The sequence below is a fragment of the Amyelois transitella genome, chromosome 12, assembly GCF_032362555.1.
Source record: "Amyelois transitella isolate CPQ chromosome 12, ilAmyTran1.1, whole genome shotgun sequence".
Lineage (NCBI taxonomy): Eukaryota > Metazoa > Arthropoda > Insecta > Lepidoptera > Pyralidae > Amyelois > Amyelois transitella.
This window is the reverse complement of record NC_083515.1, coordinates 6,107,646-6,128,188: the sequence shown is the minus strand read 5'-3', so window position 1 is coordinate 6,128,188 and position 20,543 is coordinate 6,107,646. Positions and strand designations below refer to the sequence as shown.

At 33.7% G+C, this 20,543-nt stretch overlaps 2 protein-coding genes across 2 annotated transcripts; both read right to left on the bottom strand.

Moving 5' to 3' along the window:
- Window positions 1-1,669: 1,669 nt before the first annotated feature.
- Window positions 1,670-11,022, bottom strand: LOC106141494 (outer dynein arm-docking complex subunit 4). The gene is made up of 12 exons (XM_013343144.2): window positions 10,955-11,022; window positions 10,264-10,333; window positions 10,055-10,148; window positions 8,828-8,985; window positions 8,051-8,203; window positions 6,905-7,111; window positions 6,353-6,655; window positions 5,737-5,870; window positions 5,303-5,448; window positions 4,041-4,207; window positions 2,928-3,079; window positions 1,670-1,854 (listed from the first exon to the last, which is right to left on the bottom strand). The coding sequence occupies exons 1-12, from the start codon at window positions 11,020-11,022 to the stop codon at window positions 1,704-1,706; spliced, it is 1,803 nt and encodes a 600-aa protein (XP_013198598.1). The 3' UTR covers window positions 1,670-1,703.
- A 7,287-nt stretch (window positions 11,023-18,309) lies between these two features.
- LOC106141483 (dynein intermediate chain 3, ciliary-like) lies at window positions 18,310-20,064 on the bottom strand. Its single transcript, XM_013343134.2, has one exon. It carries the CDS (start codon window positions 20,062-20,064, stop codon window positions 18,310-18,312), a length of 1,755 nt encoding a protein of 584 aa, XP_013198588.2.
- Between the last annotated feature and the right edge of the window lie 479 nt (window positions 20,065-20,543).

Genomic DNA, 20,543 nt, shown 5'->3' with positions numbered 1-20,543 from the left:
TGAGAAATACTATAGTAAATTCCGTAAAAATTATGTAATTTTTATTTATGTAATTTTGGCAACCATAAAAATTGTAGCAATTCTCAAGATAGTTTTGCACAAGTACCATTATTATTTCCCTTTTTTTTTTGTGAAATTGACCACTAAGAATATTTCAGACTTACTATAAAATAAGTCATTCTTGAACCGATATGACAAGCTAGTTCAATGTTCATGTCAATTAGGTATTAAAAAGTACTTTTGACCTACTACACCATACTCGTAGAAGGAAATCATATCATTCATGTAGTAAATCATTTCAAGATTATTATTTGACTATGGTCCTTAGACCATTGGTAGCTTTACTCAACAAGTTCTAAGGAAGAAAGTTAAGAAGCTTATAAACTGATAAGCCTAAAGGACTTTATGGTTGGACTTCCAGGTTAACCCCCTAATAGGCTCTAAAATTTATTAATTAGATTTCAACTTTGTTTTATCGATATCAATAATGATAAAAAATGCAGTCTCTTTTGAGTTATATAAATAGAATTTACTATATATAAGCTTCGCCAAAAGTAATACTGTTGCTAAAAGGTATATTGTAGGTCTGGATAATTGTATTCTTTACAGGTTACGCAAAAAGCGTCCTACATACGGGCGGAGCCGCGTGTAACAGCTAGTAAGGTATAATAGTCTATACCAAATAGGTAGCCTTTGTATACGGGTGCACTTGGTGATAAAAGCTAACTCAAAGCCTAATTGTTCCTCTCAATCCTGTCGCATCCCAATTCAATTCCTGACTAAATTAATCCTGGTCATAGTGTCTTGTACAAGGGGATTAGTGTTCCAGGTTTCCAGGTATTTGTGGGAATTAAAAGGCTTTTTAATCAGTAGGTTAATTAATCTTAAATCTTTTTTTAAATGTTCTTTTTTAAAGGCGGCTATCAAACCCGTCAACACAACCCAAGAATGAATAAGAATTTTCATTCATACTTAAATGAAATGACTGTTTATAGGAAAGCCAAAATCTTATTCAGTGATATTTAAATTTCGATCAAAACTAAAAGCTTATTATCCTTTCAGGTTCAAAATGTAGCAAGAAACTTTTCGAGCTAAGGAAATTTGTTAGTGTCAAGAAGCTACTTGCTTGCTAAGAAAGCGAAATAAGTATTTTATGGCTGACAAATTCTTATTGTCAGTATAAAACGGACAGGGACGGAAGGATAGGAAACCAAAACAATTATCTTTTGTTTTGGTTCCCTGTCCTTCGAATAGCTGCCCACCAACTTCTAATTTGTGGGCGTCCTACGAACGGTCTAGATAGACATTAGGCATTAATTAGATGTCTAGGTTCGTTGTGACGCCACCGCGATGGAGTGTAATTTGCCTGTAACATAATAATTTAATTTTCCCGAGCTGCCGGTCTCAGAGATAGAAAACGAGATGGCCGAAGCTTTTTACATGTGATGATTAATTGCAATTGTTATCAAGTGGCAAAAAAGGAAACAAAGTTAAGTACGAGTAGTTTTTACTCTTTCAATATTTTGTAGTAAGTAACAACGCTAATAAATTTCAAAAAAAAATATTTTAAATATCGAAAGCAAAACAATTACAAAAGTTGTTCAAAGTTAATAAAATATTTAATACCGTATCATACGAAGGTATTAAAGTAACGAAAATTGTTCTAGCCTCAGTTTAGGTAAGGTATTTGGAATTGGAATTTTTCAAATATCGAAGTCTTGGAATCCGAGTGGATGGCGGGACTTGTAAGCGATCCTCGTTGGTTGCTGTGTGCGAGGTATGATCGATTGACGGCGTCCAGCGGCCGCCGATGCACCTTCTTCCACACGAGTGCCAGGCATAATGGAAAATCGCCTTTAAAATAAATTCGAATGAGGAACTCTTTTTTTTTCATAAGGAAGCTTAGAAACCTTAAGAGTGACTTATTATGAAAGTGGCCATACAATTATGTAAATTTAAAATAATAAAATGAAATGAAAAAAAAACTTTATAGTAAAAAAGTTTTTCAAATGAAAATAAATTAAAAATAATAAAAGGTAGACTTGTGATTTATGACTTTCCCAAATAGCCTCTGAGCGAAAAATATGCTTTTAAAGCTACAGAGTGCACGTGACAGCAAAGTAGTTTTTATTTTTATTTCTACCTGTGGAAAATTACCATTAAAATGCTTTTCTGCTTTGAATAATTTTTACTACTACTTTAAATCTATTGTCATTATTTTTCACCAGGGTATATTTTTATAGGATTTGTGGTAAATATCAATACAAAATTACTAAAAAGTAAAAAATGTCTATAAAAGTAATAAAATTTTAAGATTGCTTAGTGGATTTGCAAATATTTTAAGCCTGGTATTTGACTTTAATGTTTTACTACATTCTTGCAAACGCAAAATAATTCAATTTACAAATTAATTGAGATCAGAATTTTTTTTTATTTGAACTAACTTTTTCCTGTGGCTTTGCTCGTCTACATTATCGTTTATCGCAAATCTTACAGTAACAGTTCTTTTAACGAGAGTAAAGCTTCCATGAAGAGAGTGATGAATGTGTATGAAGCGTCAGTCAAGTTTTCTTTAGCCTGTCCCTTTTACCAGGGCCCGGCGGATACATAGCATTTGGTGTTACAGGTACCTATGTTTTGTTTTATGTGCCGTGTGGTTTCCGGCATTATTCCGGAATTGGACCACTCTATAGCTGTTTCATGGATGTCGTAAAAAATAACTAATGGAAAGCCTATATAAACTTGGGATTTTTCTGGTAGGCCATGGTCTAGCAACCTGTCACTATTTGAATCTGAATTGCATCATTAAACATTATTTAGTTGAATTGTGGCCTTCCAGGCTTTCAAGACTCTTGGCTCTGTCCACCCCACAAGGGATATTGACGTGATTATATATATTTATATATGTTTTGTCTTTATGTGAGTACCTGTTTGCTGGCAAAACCGACATTTTTCTAAATAGATGCTGCGCCGCGGATTTCAAGTCATCGTCTTGCATCAAACCCACCATCTCCTTCTCTCGTTTTTCAAGTTCAGCCTCAGTTGATGCCACTTCTCCTTCCAGTGACACATCGACGCACTATGATAAAAAATAACTTATACATTAAGTAAATAAATAATGTACCGAAAGGAATTTGGTAAATATTTCTAAAATTTAATCAATCATCACCAAAAACAGGGATTATTATTTATATCATTATTTTTATGAGTTAAGCCTAATTTATGATATGAAACTAATTTACAAATTTCAGTGCAATGTCAATTTTATTTTATTTTTTTGAGACTGTAGTTACCTCATAATCCTAAGTCACGGTATCTTACATAGAAATACAAAAGAAATTAAAAAGAATAACTCTTATATTATCATAATTTATAATAGTACCTACTTCCCATACGGGTAACTATTCTAAATCATTTTGTAAGACAGGCATAGCCATATCGTCTATCTTTGTCTCGGGTCACGAAAACGAAGCTTAATTAGGATTATGGGCGGATTACTACGAAGAAATTAAGGAAGGGCGATCGTAAACAGTAGCCCGACCGTCCACACTTGAGCCAGTGGAGTGTACTTATTGACACCGCATTGCATACAACAGGATATAGTGTATATTATTTCAGGACGAAACATTATTAGATTGAGCTAGAACGTAGATAGACATCCTATTAACGTGACATTTAAATGTTATTTAATAGAGTATGTTCAGTTTAAAAGGCTAGGTTCCTTTATATAACTATAACGATAACCGAAAATTATATTACACTACTTTTAATTCACAATTATGGTTAACTATGAATAATTTGGTGCCGATTAAAGAAATTGTGTGATTTCATACTGCCTGATGGCTTGAAAACAAATTGATGAAAATAATGGATCTTTTTTTCAAGAATAGTTCCTGTGCTCTTTGATACTGCTCCTCTACACTTTATGCATGTTACGATGTCCTCAGTGACTGTGTAACTGATAAAAGTAGAGTAACAAAAGGAATTTCATTGAATTTGTTAATGGCTGATCTTTAAATATGAAATAAATAATAGTTTACCGTATCATAAAAATCAGCAACATCTTGATATCCGTAGCTGCGCGCCAAAGAAGCGCCTTCAATCAACGCAGCGCGCGCCTCAGGTCGGTTGTTCTGCATCAAATGACATCGAGCCAATAGGAACGTGGCATTCAGTAACCACACTCTTTGATTGGCTGCACGGCACTCTACGAAATAAAGGTCAGTGGAAAACTGTACAAATCATTTTTACCACAGATGATGGAACGTTAATAACCAATTTTAACAAAAGTATGAAATTACCTTTTTTATCTCTTTTAAATAAGGCTATTAAAGAGATTCGTTTAAATTTATACTTTATTACGGAAAATTTAAGAAAATATATCTTAAAAATTTAAATATATATATATATATCTCTATAATTATGACTAGAACCCTAGAACGAAAAATGAGACAGAGAGAAGCAAATAAATGTAAGGTAATTTAAAAATACCAAGACCAACATGTGAAAAGCACAATAGTATTGATAAACTTAATTCTGAAGCTTAGAATAACTCTGAATCATGAGCACAATCTAAAATTAAAAGGATGATATGGAATTCAAAGTCATATGAGTGCACGTCAAGATGAAATAAGCTGGCGCTTTCGTAAGATTTCGTATATAATTTTATCTTGAGTTTCGTTTGCATTGCTAAAGTCTGTACATGGCTTTGCAGTGATTTAAGTGTGCATTCATGTTGGGTCACGGGCGTCTGAGGTGAGGGTTCGGATTTAGGTCAATTGGTGTGGAGCAAATGTTGCTATGCGGTCTCAAAGATTAAAAGACTTCTTGTCTCTGTAAAGCACTGGCAATTTGTCAGAAAAACTTTGTAGGTACGTATTAATCTTAATGAGTAAACCAAGGTGAATATATTTTGAAAGGACTATTTTAATTGTAAACTGTACCGGGTGAGGTATAGATACATATGTAGTTGAAGATTTGACTTGAAAGGGTAAAGGTTAATCTGGACTTACTCTTACAAAATATTGGTTTTGTTTTTATGTAGATTTATCACCTTTCACATTTCATTTATAAATAAACATTTTATTACCAAAAATTACAAAGAACAATATGTAGATGTTCCCGCTAAAGTTAAAATTTATTTCCTTTTTTTGGTGACCCGTATGAATCTAATAATTTATATCTGCGAAATCGCAATTATGGAAAATTCTTATTTTGAATTGCTATATTCAAAGCAAGAAAATATTGTGAAGTTAGGTGTTAATTTAGAAATCTTATGCAATATTGCAGATAATTTCCATACCAGACTGGCACTTCAAGGCGTAGAACCGCGCCCTTTGAGACTGCTTGGTGTCGATGTGCAGGCGGGCCAGCTCATGCAAAATGTAACACCGCTCAGATGGACGCACGCTCATATTCAAGCCACGCTCCAAAACTTGCAAACGGCGTCTGAACACAAACACGATCATGTACTATCAAACTGATTTAGCTATATGTACTCCTATTATTATTATTTTTTTTACTAAAGTATATGTAGTAAAAATTATTCTAAAGGCAGAAGAAATCGTATTTAAATGTTCTTTTTACATAACCGCACTGATTGCGATAAAATTTGGCTCAAAGATGAATTTCATAGAAGTTTAATAGTTTTAGTACCTATTAATTTTTTCTTGAAAATTTCGATGGCTTGTAACCCCAGTCGAAAGTATTTTTATAAATAAATATGTCATAGGTTACTTAGCATCCCGAGGCGGTCCTGGTCTCGTCCTAAGGATGGAGTCTCGACTTGGTTCTCGGGACAAATACATTCCCAGCAGCATGAATGCCCTTTTCTCACGATCCGACTCGCTCATTGTATGCTTCACACGTTTCTGCAAAATGATTTGATAAGTTTATTTCGTCGTTTTTTAATAAACAAAAACAAGCTGCCAAATCTTCAGTAATACTTTTAATTAGCGGTTTCTTTATAGATGGGCTACAATTCAATTTTTGTCATTGTAATTTTTCATACTATTGATACCGTCAAAGTCAAATTTGACGAAGACTTACCAATAATACCTAAGTTAGGATACAATTCAAGTATTTACAGACGCGCTTAAACCATTTCATATTTTTTTTGCCAAGGGATTCAAAAGTCCTCTTAAATATTCTAACCAAATAGGTAGCCAATGGTAGGATTTCTGGAAGAGCATTATCAATATTTCACATGAGCGATAAATCAATGAAATATTTATGACGGTGTTAAGGATTCTTGCCTTCGTGTTTTATTTTGCCGAATATGTTTTCACATGAAATATCTGGAATTATTTGCGATAGCGAAATCAGTAAAAAAGCAGCGGTCCAAATAACCAACCTGATCCAAGAAAGCATTAGCTATGATATTATGCAATTCTTGTAGATACTTGTCTTTATTTGGAAGCAGATTGGCTGGCTTTCTGGTTATCTGTTCCAAGGCAAACTCAGCATTTTCAAGACATTTGCTGGTATCTCTTTCATTTTGGGATGCCTCTGCTACTCGAATTAGTCGTTTTGCATCTTCGGCGTGCTGTTTTTGAGTTCTTTGAAGCTGGTCTTTACGGGCTTTGGAGAGCCGGGCTCGGGCTTCTTCTCCAGCAGATAAAGCTGCGTACATAGGTCGACGAGTTCGAAGAACTGCCTAAAATACATAATATATAAACAGTGTAAACAATCTTCATAAGTATCGAAGGCCAGCTGAATGTCTTCCTTATGTACCTATTTAGCAACTACAGTAGATTGTATTGGACTATGGCTATCTAGCTATATGGCTTATGGCTTAGTGATGTAATCAAGATTTATAGCAGCAAGATAGTAACAGCTACTCATGTTCGATTGAAACAAAAAAACTGTTTCACGCTTGGAAATCAACTTATGTTCAATTATTTACCTGTCGCTTTTCAACATCATTCAAAGCTTTATTTGCTAGTTCTTGCAATTTGCGTGAGCCTTGTTTATTAGCTGAAACCAATCTCTCATCTTTGCATAAGCTAGTGAGAAAGTACTTATCGTGGGCCATTAACCCTAAGTACTTTGCAGCCATCAGCCGCGATGTTTGGTCGAACCTTTGCTTCTCTGCTCTGGATATTTCTTGTACCTTTCAAAGAAAAATATACCATTATGTTTATTTTTTAAGGATATTTTTAGATAATAAATTTGTTTTTGTCTAATTCTTGAAAGGTCTTTATTTTTAAGACTAGATTACGCCCACCCGTGTAATACGAATAACCTCGTTCGTTCAATTCCCATTTTCGTGGGAATGCAGGTATAAGTATTCTTCATTATGTACTAAAATTAAAAAGTAAAGAAAGTTTGGGGCAGCATCCACCCACTTTAATTACCAAATTTAAGCTAAATGTAACCTGTCGTAAGTTTAGGCATAGTTTTGAAATTGATAAATAGAATTTTACAGTCGGGTCAATGTACCTTTGAACCTTAACGTTACTCATTTGAAACCTAAATTTAATTCAATATTCACTGTCGTATTAAAGGAAAGTACTTAAGGCTAGATAGAACAAACTTGGACAAGCCAACATTATAGGAAACGAGGTCGCTTAACTTTATAAAGAAATCAACTAAGACAAATGGAACTTGTAGTAAACTTGAGCTTTTTAATAGATTTTGTTGCTGCTGCTATTAAAAGTTTCGTCGTTTGTTTAACGACACTTGATTTGAAAAATTGTTATAACTGAACACTTGTCTTTTAGGTTACATTTTTATCAAGAAAAGAAAACAGATTTTTTAACCAGTTTTTAAAATATTTTAATATATCCATTTGAGACCTTGGGAGCAAACATTACACTCAATATTTAAAAAAAAGATATTGTTCATCCATGGCATACGAGTAAGATATATTGCAGATCTGATTCTACTATTTCTTTTTATAATGTTATATGTACTAGGTTGTATTATGTTATAAATAAATAAATAAAAAATGTAAGAATCAAATATTGATCATTATACACACTGATCAAATAATACAATTAATTTCTTGAGGCATTCACCTATTTCCACCTCGACACAAAACAAACAATACCTGTTGCTTGTCATTTGTTTGCATCCTCGGCTTCCTAGTTACCACCTGTACAGCTTCAGCGTCGATAGAATCCTTACTGAGTTGAGCCTTTTCCAATAGACTGCCGGCTGACGATAACACTTTGTGAGCACTTTTGCCGACACAGTCTCGAATCTAAAATGGGTTTATACTGAATGTAAGCACAATATTTATTTATTATTTTTAAAGAAATAATGTTCCAGTAAATTTATGAAAGGGTTTAGGGTTATGAAAAGGTGGCACCGTTAGGAAAAGCAAACGCGAGAACTACCTACTCCATCCGCTTGTATAAGCGAATTGGTAAGAGCCATAGATAGTGAATTTAAAGGCATTTTAATGAAAAACCGTCTGGAGAAAACTAAAATTAATGCACTCAAGGTCTTTTCACGTAAACCAAAGGCGTTGTCTTTAAAAAAATCCGTAGGTACATACATTATTTTTGGATTCGATCTCACATAGTCGTGTTTGTGTCGGAAACGGAGGTTTATTGGTCAATCTAAAAACGTATGGCGTATTTTGAGACACAGGCTACATCTCTGACCCATGGGGATAAACCTTAAATCTTCTTTGCTCTGTGCCTCAAAAATCATTATCAGTTGAAACAATAAGACGTGGTATCATTTGTGACAATAAACTATGGTATCATCAAAATATCAGAGAAGCAACGTATTTCTTTAAATGCAACTTGTTTAGTTCTATGTAGAAGTTTTTTTTAATATCTTTTTCTAATAATATAATATGTTAAGGTAAACAATTTACCGTTTCTTCGGCATGTCGGACACAATTAGCGAAATAAGGTGGACACCGGCGAATTCTCTGACCCCTGCTGGCTAGCACCAACGCCTTCTCAAAGGCGCACTTTTCGTAATTCGTTTGAGCCCTGATTTGTTGAGCTGTCAGGTTTTCAGGATCAAGTTCTATGGCAGATATAATATAAAAAATTTCAATCAGTGTTATTAGGCATATTTTTATTTTAGGTAGGGCGGAATTTTGAATTGTAATACATTGATGGCGACAACTGAAAATCAATGTTTTGTAACGGTGAAAAAATTGTTCAGTTGTTCACTGCCTTTTTTTCTTGCTGTAGTAAGCTTAATGTATCTGTAAGTTCTTACTAAGTATTTCAAGTTTTTGTTATTGCGTATTTAGAGTAACATCGTGTTCATAACATCCATCAATATTCATACAAATAGCAAAATTAATAAATTATATTTAAAACAAATAGGAACAATAAGCACGAATTGAATCAGTAAATAAACATGATCGAATTATTGTACTAATTGCATGAAATCATTTTACGACAATAAATAACAATGTTTCGACGAGCTAGCAATTAACAAGATGAAAATCAAAATTTCGATCATACCGACGAAACTGAATTTGGAATATTGTGAAAATCATTGAAATTAAACAGATTCAGTATGATCTGAATTACAATGAGCCTCGCAAATCCAATTAAAATCTCTAGAAATAATATCTCATTTTAATTTTGTCACTCCGTATTGTACTAAAATTTAACAAGTTTATTACGTAAACACAGGTCTTGGAAATTCATTGAAAGTGTCTCATACCTACTAAATTATTTTATAACTGTCCATTAATTTATGTATTCCTTTTTTGTCGCACAAAAAATATTTAACATAATATAATTGGCGGACTTTAAATCCAACAGTTCTATAGATATCCATACAATCATTGTGTTAGGCAGAAAACTCTAGGTGGGAACAAACGAAAAACAATCTACATACCAATATAGTGAAAATTGATAAACATCTATTCATAGGTACATACTTACTGCACATAATATTTTACAATAATACCAACCGAAACAAACCAATCTCATTCATCATTTCCCTCTCTAGTTGATAGCGTCAGTCCCCTGCGATTATCAATCATAATATTGTCATCACCAACAGAGCAGGGAAGATCCCTCAGGAAGATCGCGCCTGCAAACGCGGTGTCGTTTATTTGCTCTGTGGTCATTACCGTTTGCATTTGCGGCGTCGGCTAAAGCCCCCACGTAATGTGTCATTTTCGCACGAGCCACGCTTCGCCCCAGCAAGGAACGAACGTCTTCTTTCTGTAATTAGTCGTAATAATATTACTACTTATGATATTATTTTGACCGATTTAAAAAAATGCTTTCCTTTTCTAATTGCATGTTTGTCGAGTATATTTGTTTGTTTTTGACTCACATTCCAACGGAGCGCCTCATCATACGCTTGTATCGCTTTATCAAACAGCTCCAGGCGTTGTAAATAATTCCTGGAATAATATTCGAGTTAATTTTTTCGACGATTGGCTTTCCCGATCTTATTAAAATTAATACATACATCACGTCTTTATTCCGTACTGGATAAACAGAGCTAAAAGTCCCAAATACGCTTAAAGGCCACGTTCAGCTAGATAGTTAGGGGATAGAATAGAGATTCAGATAGTATCACTATCTGAATCGAAAATATTGGTGCCTATAAGAATAATCATAAGATTATAAGCCTTAAATTTAGAGTAGATACTTTCTGTTGCGATTTCTAATTTTGAATTATTTTTCTGGAAGAGATTTCAGTATGATAAGATCGTCATCAGCTTACTAAACAAAGTTTCTATTTTATGAAATAAATGAATTAAGTAGCTATAACAAGCTAACTCAGTGATGTTATAGCAAAAATATACATATACATACAAGAAATACAAAGATGCCTATTTCTTTATGATGCTGCTGTACTAATTAACCTTCCGTCCTTATGCTAGACGTCTAGACTCGAAACCATTAGTGCCCAAAATAACATTACATCCGAATAAACATATCAAGCCATATCGACAAAACTGTGTTTTGTGTAGACATAGACATTCAACAAATACTATATCAGTACATAGTCACCTCACCCTCTTTCCCTATACAATGTGACGACATTGTATACGGCTTTCTCCGGCACCTCTAATTTCTTCCTCATATTCTGAGATGCTTTTGTCTCTCTTGGCTTTGCAATACGTTCGTTCGTTACTATGTGCTCGAAAATACAAATTCAAAATTCTAGTTGGCAAAGATTACATTTTTAAATACTTACAGGTATTGAACGCGCCCGTAACGTACTTTTTATTCTTAATTCGATGTTTATAAACGACGCTTTAAGGATAGGGATTTATTTGTTTTACTAATATAAGAGACAATACTATGCCTAGAATGAAACTATGCCTCTTTCCCGGAGGGGTAGGCAGAGACTACATCTTTCCACTTGCCACGATCTCTGCATACTTCCTTCGCTTCATCCACATTCATAACTCATTTCATGCAAGCTCGGCGGTTTCGGGTACTCTTGACCTGACCCTTTACCAGGACGTCCTTAATTTGATCAAGATAATAATAACCCTAATCATATCAAAAGGTATTTCTGCATGTAGCGAAGATGCTCTTTAAAGATAAGTAATTACTTATAACCCGAGCGAGACGACAAAGTTCCCAACTACTATATGAAGATTCCGCCGCGATTCCGCTTTCGTCCCTGCAAAAGGCTGATTACTTACTCCATATTAAGATACTTCTTATATTTCGTTAGCAAACAAACGAATAAGTATTTATTTGTTTCAGAAATACAGCCTAATACATATATAAAATTACGCCTGTTTCGCGGAGAGGTAGAGAATACATCTTTCCACACACTGCTTTCACCTCATCCATATTTATCATTCTCTTTAATGCATGCTCGGCAAATAGGGTAATTCTTGCAAAGTACTGGGAAGCACTAAGACTATTCCGAAAGTTCTACTGGAACGGAAAATAAAAATAATATTTTATATGAAGTTGTTGTGAAGGGTCCCCACTTATAGTATAAATGCCAAAATGTGTTTATTATATTTGTTTGTTATGCACACATTATCTACTAAACCAATCTTCTTGCAGTATATAAGTATTGTTAAGAGAACACAAAAATGCACACATATAGTGTCTTTATCTCTTACGGGATAGGCAGCGCCAATAGTCACAAGAATTGAAGGCCACATTCTCGTAGCTACATTAGATACAGTATAGCTATACGGATGTTATAAATGGGTTGCTAGTCCAAAAATGTAAAAAAAATTTATTACAAGTGCAAATCCACAAAAACTTTTACGCAAAGACAATTTAAATAAAAATCAACTGAGTATTCCTACATTTATGCGATACTTTTTGTCCAAGCTTTTCTTCCTTGAGAAGCTATCAAATACCGATTGGAAAGATAAATTGCCAGTCCTGCACATGGTTTAAAAACAATATTAGGACAGATCTTGTCTTTCATTCTAACGACTAGAAAATAAAGATGAAACTCATTTGGTGAAAACTTGCTACGACAACATTGGTTTGTTGAATACTAATTCGACCTGAAAAAAACCCCTAGTTTGTAATGGAAAACTTAAAATTATTATGTAAATATATAATAAACTTTTACTCGCAACTTATTTTATTCCCATTATTTTGATCTATAGGTAATTTTCAAAACAGGAACCTATGTTGACCTCGGATAATATGTACACAAAAATCGGTTCAGCGGTTATGTACAAGCGTAATAAAACAGAATTTTACATTCGGCATTCCCATAGAAATATGGATTAGAAAGGAAGTATGGATATTGGATACATAAGGTTATCTGTCTGTAATATAATTATTTTGTGCAAAACTCACAATCTGGTTCTAACTAGTTTGACATGAGCACATGTTCCCATAGTTTAGCGAAGATTGTTATCTCCTGGAACTTCGAGTTGTTTTGGACTTGAAGCAGGTATGTCGTCAGTGTATTGCTGTTTAATTTCAATAAGTTTCACATACATACATTGTCACCGTTATATCTCATAAAGCCATACAACTGAACGTGGCCTTTAGTCTTTTCGATACTGTCGGCTCTGTCTACCCGCAAGGGTCATAGGCGTGACTATATATATGTATAACCCTCGTGGGGTAAACAGAGCCCAAAGTCTCGAAAAGACTTCAAGGCTTACTCAAGAAGACTTAATCTTACATTAGGGAGAAAGTTTGTACCAAAGAAAACACTCAGTTAAAATTTTCTTGAAAAATCTGAAATATAACTGTGGAAGCTTAAGAATAGTATGTTCCAATATTACAATAATTATAACGTTAAGTTAAAAAAAAGATTTTGTAAGATTTAAATTTGTTAAAATCAGTCCATTCCATTTTTGAAAATAAGAAATATGAGAAATGGGAATCTGTTACCAAATAAATTTTGTTGAATACGAAATGTGCTTTATTATTTTCAATTAAAAATTTCTGTATGTTAATATTTTCATATTGATATTAATTGAAATTGAGAAAACAGGTATGAAGTATGAAGGTTAATATTTAAACAGGAAACATAAATCAGAATGATATATTTGATTTAAAAAGCAAAGTGATGGCGGGAAAAAAATTAGACCAGAAGTTGTACCTCAAAACGTAAATTGTAATCTTTTAATTAAAAGAGAACAGTTGGTTCTTCGGAACTTTCCTTGTTACGGAGAAAGAATTAAGTACCTAGTAAAATCCCAAGAGTGCCCAAAAGAAGGGGTAGGTAGTAGGTATTATAAAAATAATGATGAATGGATGTGTAACATAACATAATATGGAAATAATTCTGCTAATCAAATCTGCCTCCTGGCGTTAAACCCGATTACGTCATTATCTCACAAGGTTGAAGTGCACCCCGGACTAGATGACTAAAGGAAATAAATTCTTTATCTTTCTTGTATGTCTGACGGCGCAGTATAGCGAGCTTATATATATTTTTGTGTGCGACAAAAATATAAGAATTATGAATGTGACTTTTTCCTTAGTCACCTTTTACGATTCGCATGAGAAAGAAACGAAGTCCTATTATAAAGTACCGGGAACGACACGGCAATATTTTCGTAAATCTTATAATTATCAGATATCATACAGAGTGATGGGAGAGTACCATACCGCGTGTCTCCCAAAGAAAAACAACTTTTACAAAGCTGCAAAGAAAAACTACAGTCATAGACCAGCAGGGTATTAGTTAATTCTGTTAAATATTTATTTTATATCACAACTGTTTCTGATTAGAGGCTCTCAGAACTCTCCTTTTAACGTCCTTTGATAAAACACCGTAATGAGATCTCGGTGCAAAATAGACCACACGCCGAATATATTTACACTTTTCATTATATCTGGTGCGACACCTATCTAATATATAGACAAATTATTTGAAACCTTATGAGACAAGATATAAGTCTTATTTTTCTTTGAATACTAATGGTAACAACTTATCTGGAAGCAATCTTGTCGGATTTTGCCAGGACTTGCGTGGTGGTTTTAGAAATTTCCTTATATCTACTACTAATTTCCGCCCATGGTTTTGCTTGCATGTATAACATGCGCATGCAGATACAGCAGCTAAGAACAGCACGTCTTGTATTACAATTATTGTTTTATCCCAATCTATTCAGTATTGTATTACATTTGCATGGAAGGGAAATAAGACATACGTACTCAAAATATTTTGCATTTATTATATTAATATTAATTAAGAGATACCTATTGTTCAGTTAAATGAGTTGTTTTCGAAAAGTTTATTTAGAAACAGTTAAAGTAAAAAAGTGAGAATTGTTTTGTAAAACGCGGTACCTTTTGAAATTATTGTGCAGTTATAATGAAATGAATTTTGTTTATTTTTGTAATTTCATTAAATAATCAAAAAAAGTATCAGTACCACTTATTTCTAATAAATTAAATTATTAAAAAGGAAAAGAAGGTAAAAATAGAATGCCGGAGATTTCCATTTATCTCAGCAGATTTGAGTTCTTCTGGTTCAATTTGTACAGCGCCAGGATTCGTAAAATTATGTCACAGACATTTTTTCTGCCTGATCCACTTATCTTCATAATACCTTCATTATCTTTGAAATATTTATGAGATTCACGTTTGCATGCGCTGATGAATTTGATTTTATCATTTTCTGTATAACGAGCGTTTGTTAGAAATGATGAATGTGACTAAGTGTATTATATTGTAGATTCGTAGAGCATATAGCGCATCTTTGAAGCGTCGTAGCATTTTGTAGATCGTCGTAGCATCTCGTAGCTTAATTTACTTCTGAGAATAACTTTTTCTTCTATGTCGAATTAATAAGACTGAAGGTCATGATCACCATAAAGTTCTTCTCATGAACTCACTCTAAACAGCTCGGTCTTGCGTCTGCTCCATAGCTTTCTGATTCATAAATATAAATTAAAGTAACATAACATGCGCGTTTAGTAGCTATATTTTTTATAAATCGCCTTCTGGAGGTTGGTGTATGCGATATTCCTGATCATTTTCGTCCATCTCCTCGGTTTTTATCCCTGACCTCTTCGGCTTGGAACAAGACCCAACAAAACAAACTTTTTTAGGCTATCAAGGTCGCGACAGACATCAGAATAACTATGATAATATAATTCCTAGCTAAACTTTTGCCCTAAGCTTAGTTTTTAGCTAATAAGTATATTGTAGTAGATTTGGTACAAATGCGTATTAATTTATATTGTTGTATTACTTCTTCCTCCTAGCTTTAGTCCTGGATTGGGTATGTGATAGGTGAGTCATGCTTTTACACGAAACGACTCCCATCTGATCTTCGCAACCTTTGCAGGTAAACCTTACCCGAATTCGAACGATCATGGTTACACATCTAGTTTCCTGAATGTGTAGATTTCCTCACGATGTTTTCCCTCGCAATTAGTATTCAAACTAATGTACATAACTTTAAAAATAGTCATTGGTACATGGCCAAGGTGGGATTTAAACCTGTGCCTTTCTGCGCATCACGCATTCTAACCGGGCACATTACCGATTCGACTTACATTTGCAGCAGCAATGTCAATCTTGCTCAATAATAAAAGGTTGGTTTGTTATTGGTATCAAAGCCATAATTTGAAGTGATGTTTATTAATTCATAATATTATTCAAAATTACAGATGCAAAATATCTGGAGCATTATAACAGTGTGTATTAATAGAGGCTTATAAATTTGGGGTCCTATTTTTTCCGTAAAGCAAAAAGTACGTGAAAATCATAAATTGATGGGACGCGTTACAAAATTAAACTGGAATTGTGTTTTATTGCTTCTAATATACTCCTAACCTTTATTTTTTTTTTTAATCCAAGCATATAAGATATTACCCACTTTAGATGCAAAATAATACGTATACATTTTCCTGCAGCAACTTTTCAGTACATTACGCACCTGGGTACTGTTAACGAGCAGTTATCGCTCTGACAAATGGTTGGTTACAGTACAATCAGCTAAATTCTACTCCGAAGGCTTTCTTATCTTATTCTAGTTTGTATATGAGATAAGAGTATGAAACTAACTATACATTTGTGTTAAATGTTTGTCTTGATATAAACGGAAGGCTAAATAAAAAAATCGATCTGCAGCAAATCGTACGAATATTTGAATAATATACGAGTATTTGTTCCTGAAAAGTATGTATGGCCATGATTTGATTTTGATGAAATTTTTGGTAGCACTGCAATAATATTTCGAATCGAACGCACTATTATAAAAAGTTATTCTAGTTCATGAATAATCAATATACCATAAAAGTCGAAATAATAGTAAGAATATTATGAACTCCAAACCGAACTACCAAATACAGAAGTTCTTTTTTTATTTTTTTTATATTTTTTACTCCTCGATATGAGGGTTACACCATACATGCGATCCTAAGACAAGCATGTAAAGGAGCAGGGGTCATTAAATGCTATAGGAGGATGTCAGTGTTGATAAGCCTAATAATTTCTGTGTTATACGACAGGTGTTGAGGGAATAACAGTTTTCTGGATAAGAGTAATTGTGAGGGCAGGTAAAGTGTTATTATTATTTATCCACACTAATATTAACAATTTGAAAGTGTTTATTTGTTTGTTTCTTTATCTTTCTTGTCAAAATCACTTAACTAATCTATATGCAATATGGCTTTCATTTAATGTGGATTATGGAGAAGGGCATAGGAATTTCACGCGTGAAAAAAGCTTCTTTAGTTATAATTTGACACAGATATAGACTCTCTCTCTCGATTTTCAGGAATTCATTTTTTTTTGACAATTTCTTAAGAAAACGGAGCACTCAGATAGTTATATTATAAACAATAACAAAGACAAGACTTATAATAATTTTAAAATACCTATCCTCTAAAGTTCAGGAGAATCTCGTCGACTCTAATCTCCAACCCATTTACGCTAAGCTCTCTTCACAAACTTGTTGCTTTACATTACTGTGAAAGATTTCAAATAATCTGCCTCTGGCCCTTTGAGAATACCTAACTGGGGTTATATGGCGGCCTGAAAGGATTGTAGGTCGGGCGTCACGCCTTGAAAGGAAACCCTTACGTGGCGAAGCCGATCATAATGAGTTTTTAAGTAATGATGACCTTGCATCCATTTTATTTTAGACTTGCTTTTTGCCGTTTTCTAATGGAATAAAACAGAAATATATCAGACCGACGCTCTCATCTCTCTTTTCACGCTCTGTTTTGTTTCAATGTTAATAGCTTATTAACGTTATTACTCAGTGGCTATTATTGTAAGAAGGCCTTTACACGAAGAAGGATCCATTTTGCTGCCTTTGATCGTGTGCTGACGTTAATTTATGCAATTAAGCGCTGGCTACATATCAAGAAAATGAGAAAGCCACGAGGTATGTTGTATGTTTGTGTAACATTAATTTAATATGTACCTTTATTATGTCAAGAGAATATTGTGCTGGAGAGAACAAAAGTCATTTTCAAAGAATTTTGGTAGATAGGTCAATAACGTAAAGTGACGGGTTAACGCTAAGTAGTTTAAAAGAAACAGACAAGGCCTTTGGCGTCATTGAAGGATGTTTAATAACCATTTTCATTAGGTATTCACTTAACAAATAAGAAATGACCTTTTAACTAGTTTCACTCCGATCCAATTATTGAAAAAATCCATAATTATTTTAAAAATAATTAATAAAAAGGGGGTTTTCATTCAGAAATCTTACTTGTATTCTTGCTTACAGAAACATGAACTGTTCTTATTTATATTACTTGTATCAATATTTAACTGTTTGAAGTCTTTGACCTATATATATAAGTTTGGTATTTATTATAATTCCCATAGTAATAGCTTATTAAAAAGAATTAGCAAAGAAAACATAGTAGGTAAGTAACATTATTCTAAATAAACTTATTGAAAAAATCAAACTTAACACTTACTTGCAGCAAACAGAAACATATAAATTATTTTTCTAACGTAATCTTACTTCCATCTTGGCTTTTTTTAGACCTTCTGAAGATAATTTACGGACAGAACCTCCACCTAAATTACGAAATTCTGCATCCACGATTCTTTTATATTCCGCTTCAACTGAACTGAAATCATCACTCAGTTCTTCAGTTGTAGGTGCATCGACGCCTTCTTCAGTTTTTAGTAATTTCAAACGTATTTCTTTTATTTTCGTCTCTAAAATACGCTCCCTTTTTGTTTCACGCTCATAGGTTTGCACCATTCTCGGTTTATCTTTATCTCCAGAATAAACTAAAACTTCAGAAAGCATCACAAGATACATCACACCCTTTTTATCTCCAACAGCTACAAGATGCCCATTTTCATGAGGTTTGATTTTTAGTAATGGGTACTGAGATAGCCGTAAATTTATAATAGGTTCCCGATATTTGCGCAAAAAGTCCCAATATCTCATTCTTCCGTCGGCACTGACCGACATATAACTAGATGCTCTGTGAGGGGCCCATATCACATCATTTATTTGATATTTTTGTAGCTGCCCAGGTATGATTGGACATGTTGTTATTTCATCACTCCAAACATTTACCCTCCAATCGCCACAAGTTATAAACATTTTTAAAATAGATAAATTTCGGTGTAGAGCTTTAACGGAGCCATTATGTGCGTAGTATACACTACTCATTACTTCTTTATGACTTTTTCCTTTGCGATTTACGTTCACCACAAGTCCAGTATCTGTTCCACATAAAAACCTTGTAGGAAATGACCTGTCAAATTGCAACGTGCTTATGGGTTCTGCATTCTTAAGGTCGAATTCGCTAATACTTGGGGAAAAAATAGACATTATCAAAACTTCGGTTGGTTGGGATAAGTTTCGGATATCCCACCACATACACATGCCATCAGTGGCTCCAGAGAAAAATTCGTTGTTCAAGCGCGAATTTATATACAGAAGTGCAGATACAGGGTCTCTGTGTGCGAGATGTACAGGACTGATTGCTATCGGGTCCCGTCCAGAACGGATATCGAAAATACATACTCTTCCATCTTCCAATCCTCCTAATATTACCGATGGTTCCACAGGAGAACAAACAAGTTGCCAACATGATGTTGGTGGTAAGAATTCAGCAACTGGACAACGAGGATCTTCCAAATTCCATACATTACCTACTAAATCAAAATTCCAATAAGATTTGTTTATTGGGAAAGCTTTATCACAGTACGAAACTACAAGTTTTGAATCGTCTTCGCTAGTCCATCCAATACTAGAAATGGGTCGTTTTGAAGAGTCTCTATAAATGTTATTAACTCGAACTGAGGGCTTTTCAACAGGATCCTCCGGAGCCATATCTTTGTAAAAAAGATCATAAATATTTATAGCATTATTCTGGTCTATGTAATGTTTAAATTTTGGAGTCAGTCCCAAAACAGAGTCAACATACGATTCATCTCTTTCGACACGACGACGATATCGAGAAGTCAGTTCTTCATCTTCATAATTGATTTCTTTTGGCCATCCACCTTCTACATGGTTAGACCCAGTTTCTGTCAAAATTACTCTATTTGTGTTTATTTCATGTTGAGACTGCGAAGTTGTTGCTTGTGTTTCTTGATTCACAGGATTTCGTAAACAGTATTTCCTTTGTTCCGATGTATCAGGAAGGATGCTATCCAACATTTCAGGCTTTACCATACAAAACATCGGCTGCCTTCCAAAATCTTTGCGTAATTTAAAATAAGACTGTGATAAAGCCATTTGTAAGTAGGTATAATTATTTATTTTCGTTTATTAATTACTCGAGAAACTAAAGACAATTTAATTAATTTTCAATGGTGACGCAGTCACTATGCGAATAAAAAAAATATTGACAAGTAAAATGAAGATTCTTAAGTAAATAGTCTGAATAAGTAGTAGGTATCTGTTACATATACCGAATGTAATGGTAGCATACAATAATATGTTCTTCTCATATTTTGGTTACACTTTGGTTAAAATGTAAGATTAAAATTTTAGATGACAAAAAAGTTTCAAGTCTCGTTTATGAGCCGAAGTGCCATTAAACCGGGTTATATTGTCTCTAACAATGTTTTACTGACAAGGCCCCGAGTTCCCTTTACATTAGTAATTCAATTTACCAGCAGCGTGAATATATATGGTTCATATAGTGTGACTCAATTTTGGTAAATAGGCGTTAGGTTGCTGGGACAAAGACAAAACAAGATTTAAAGTACCAA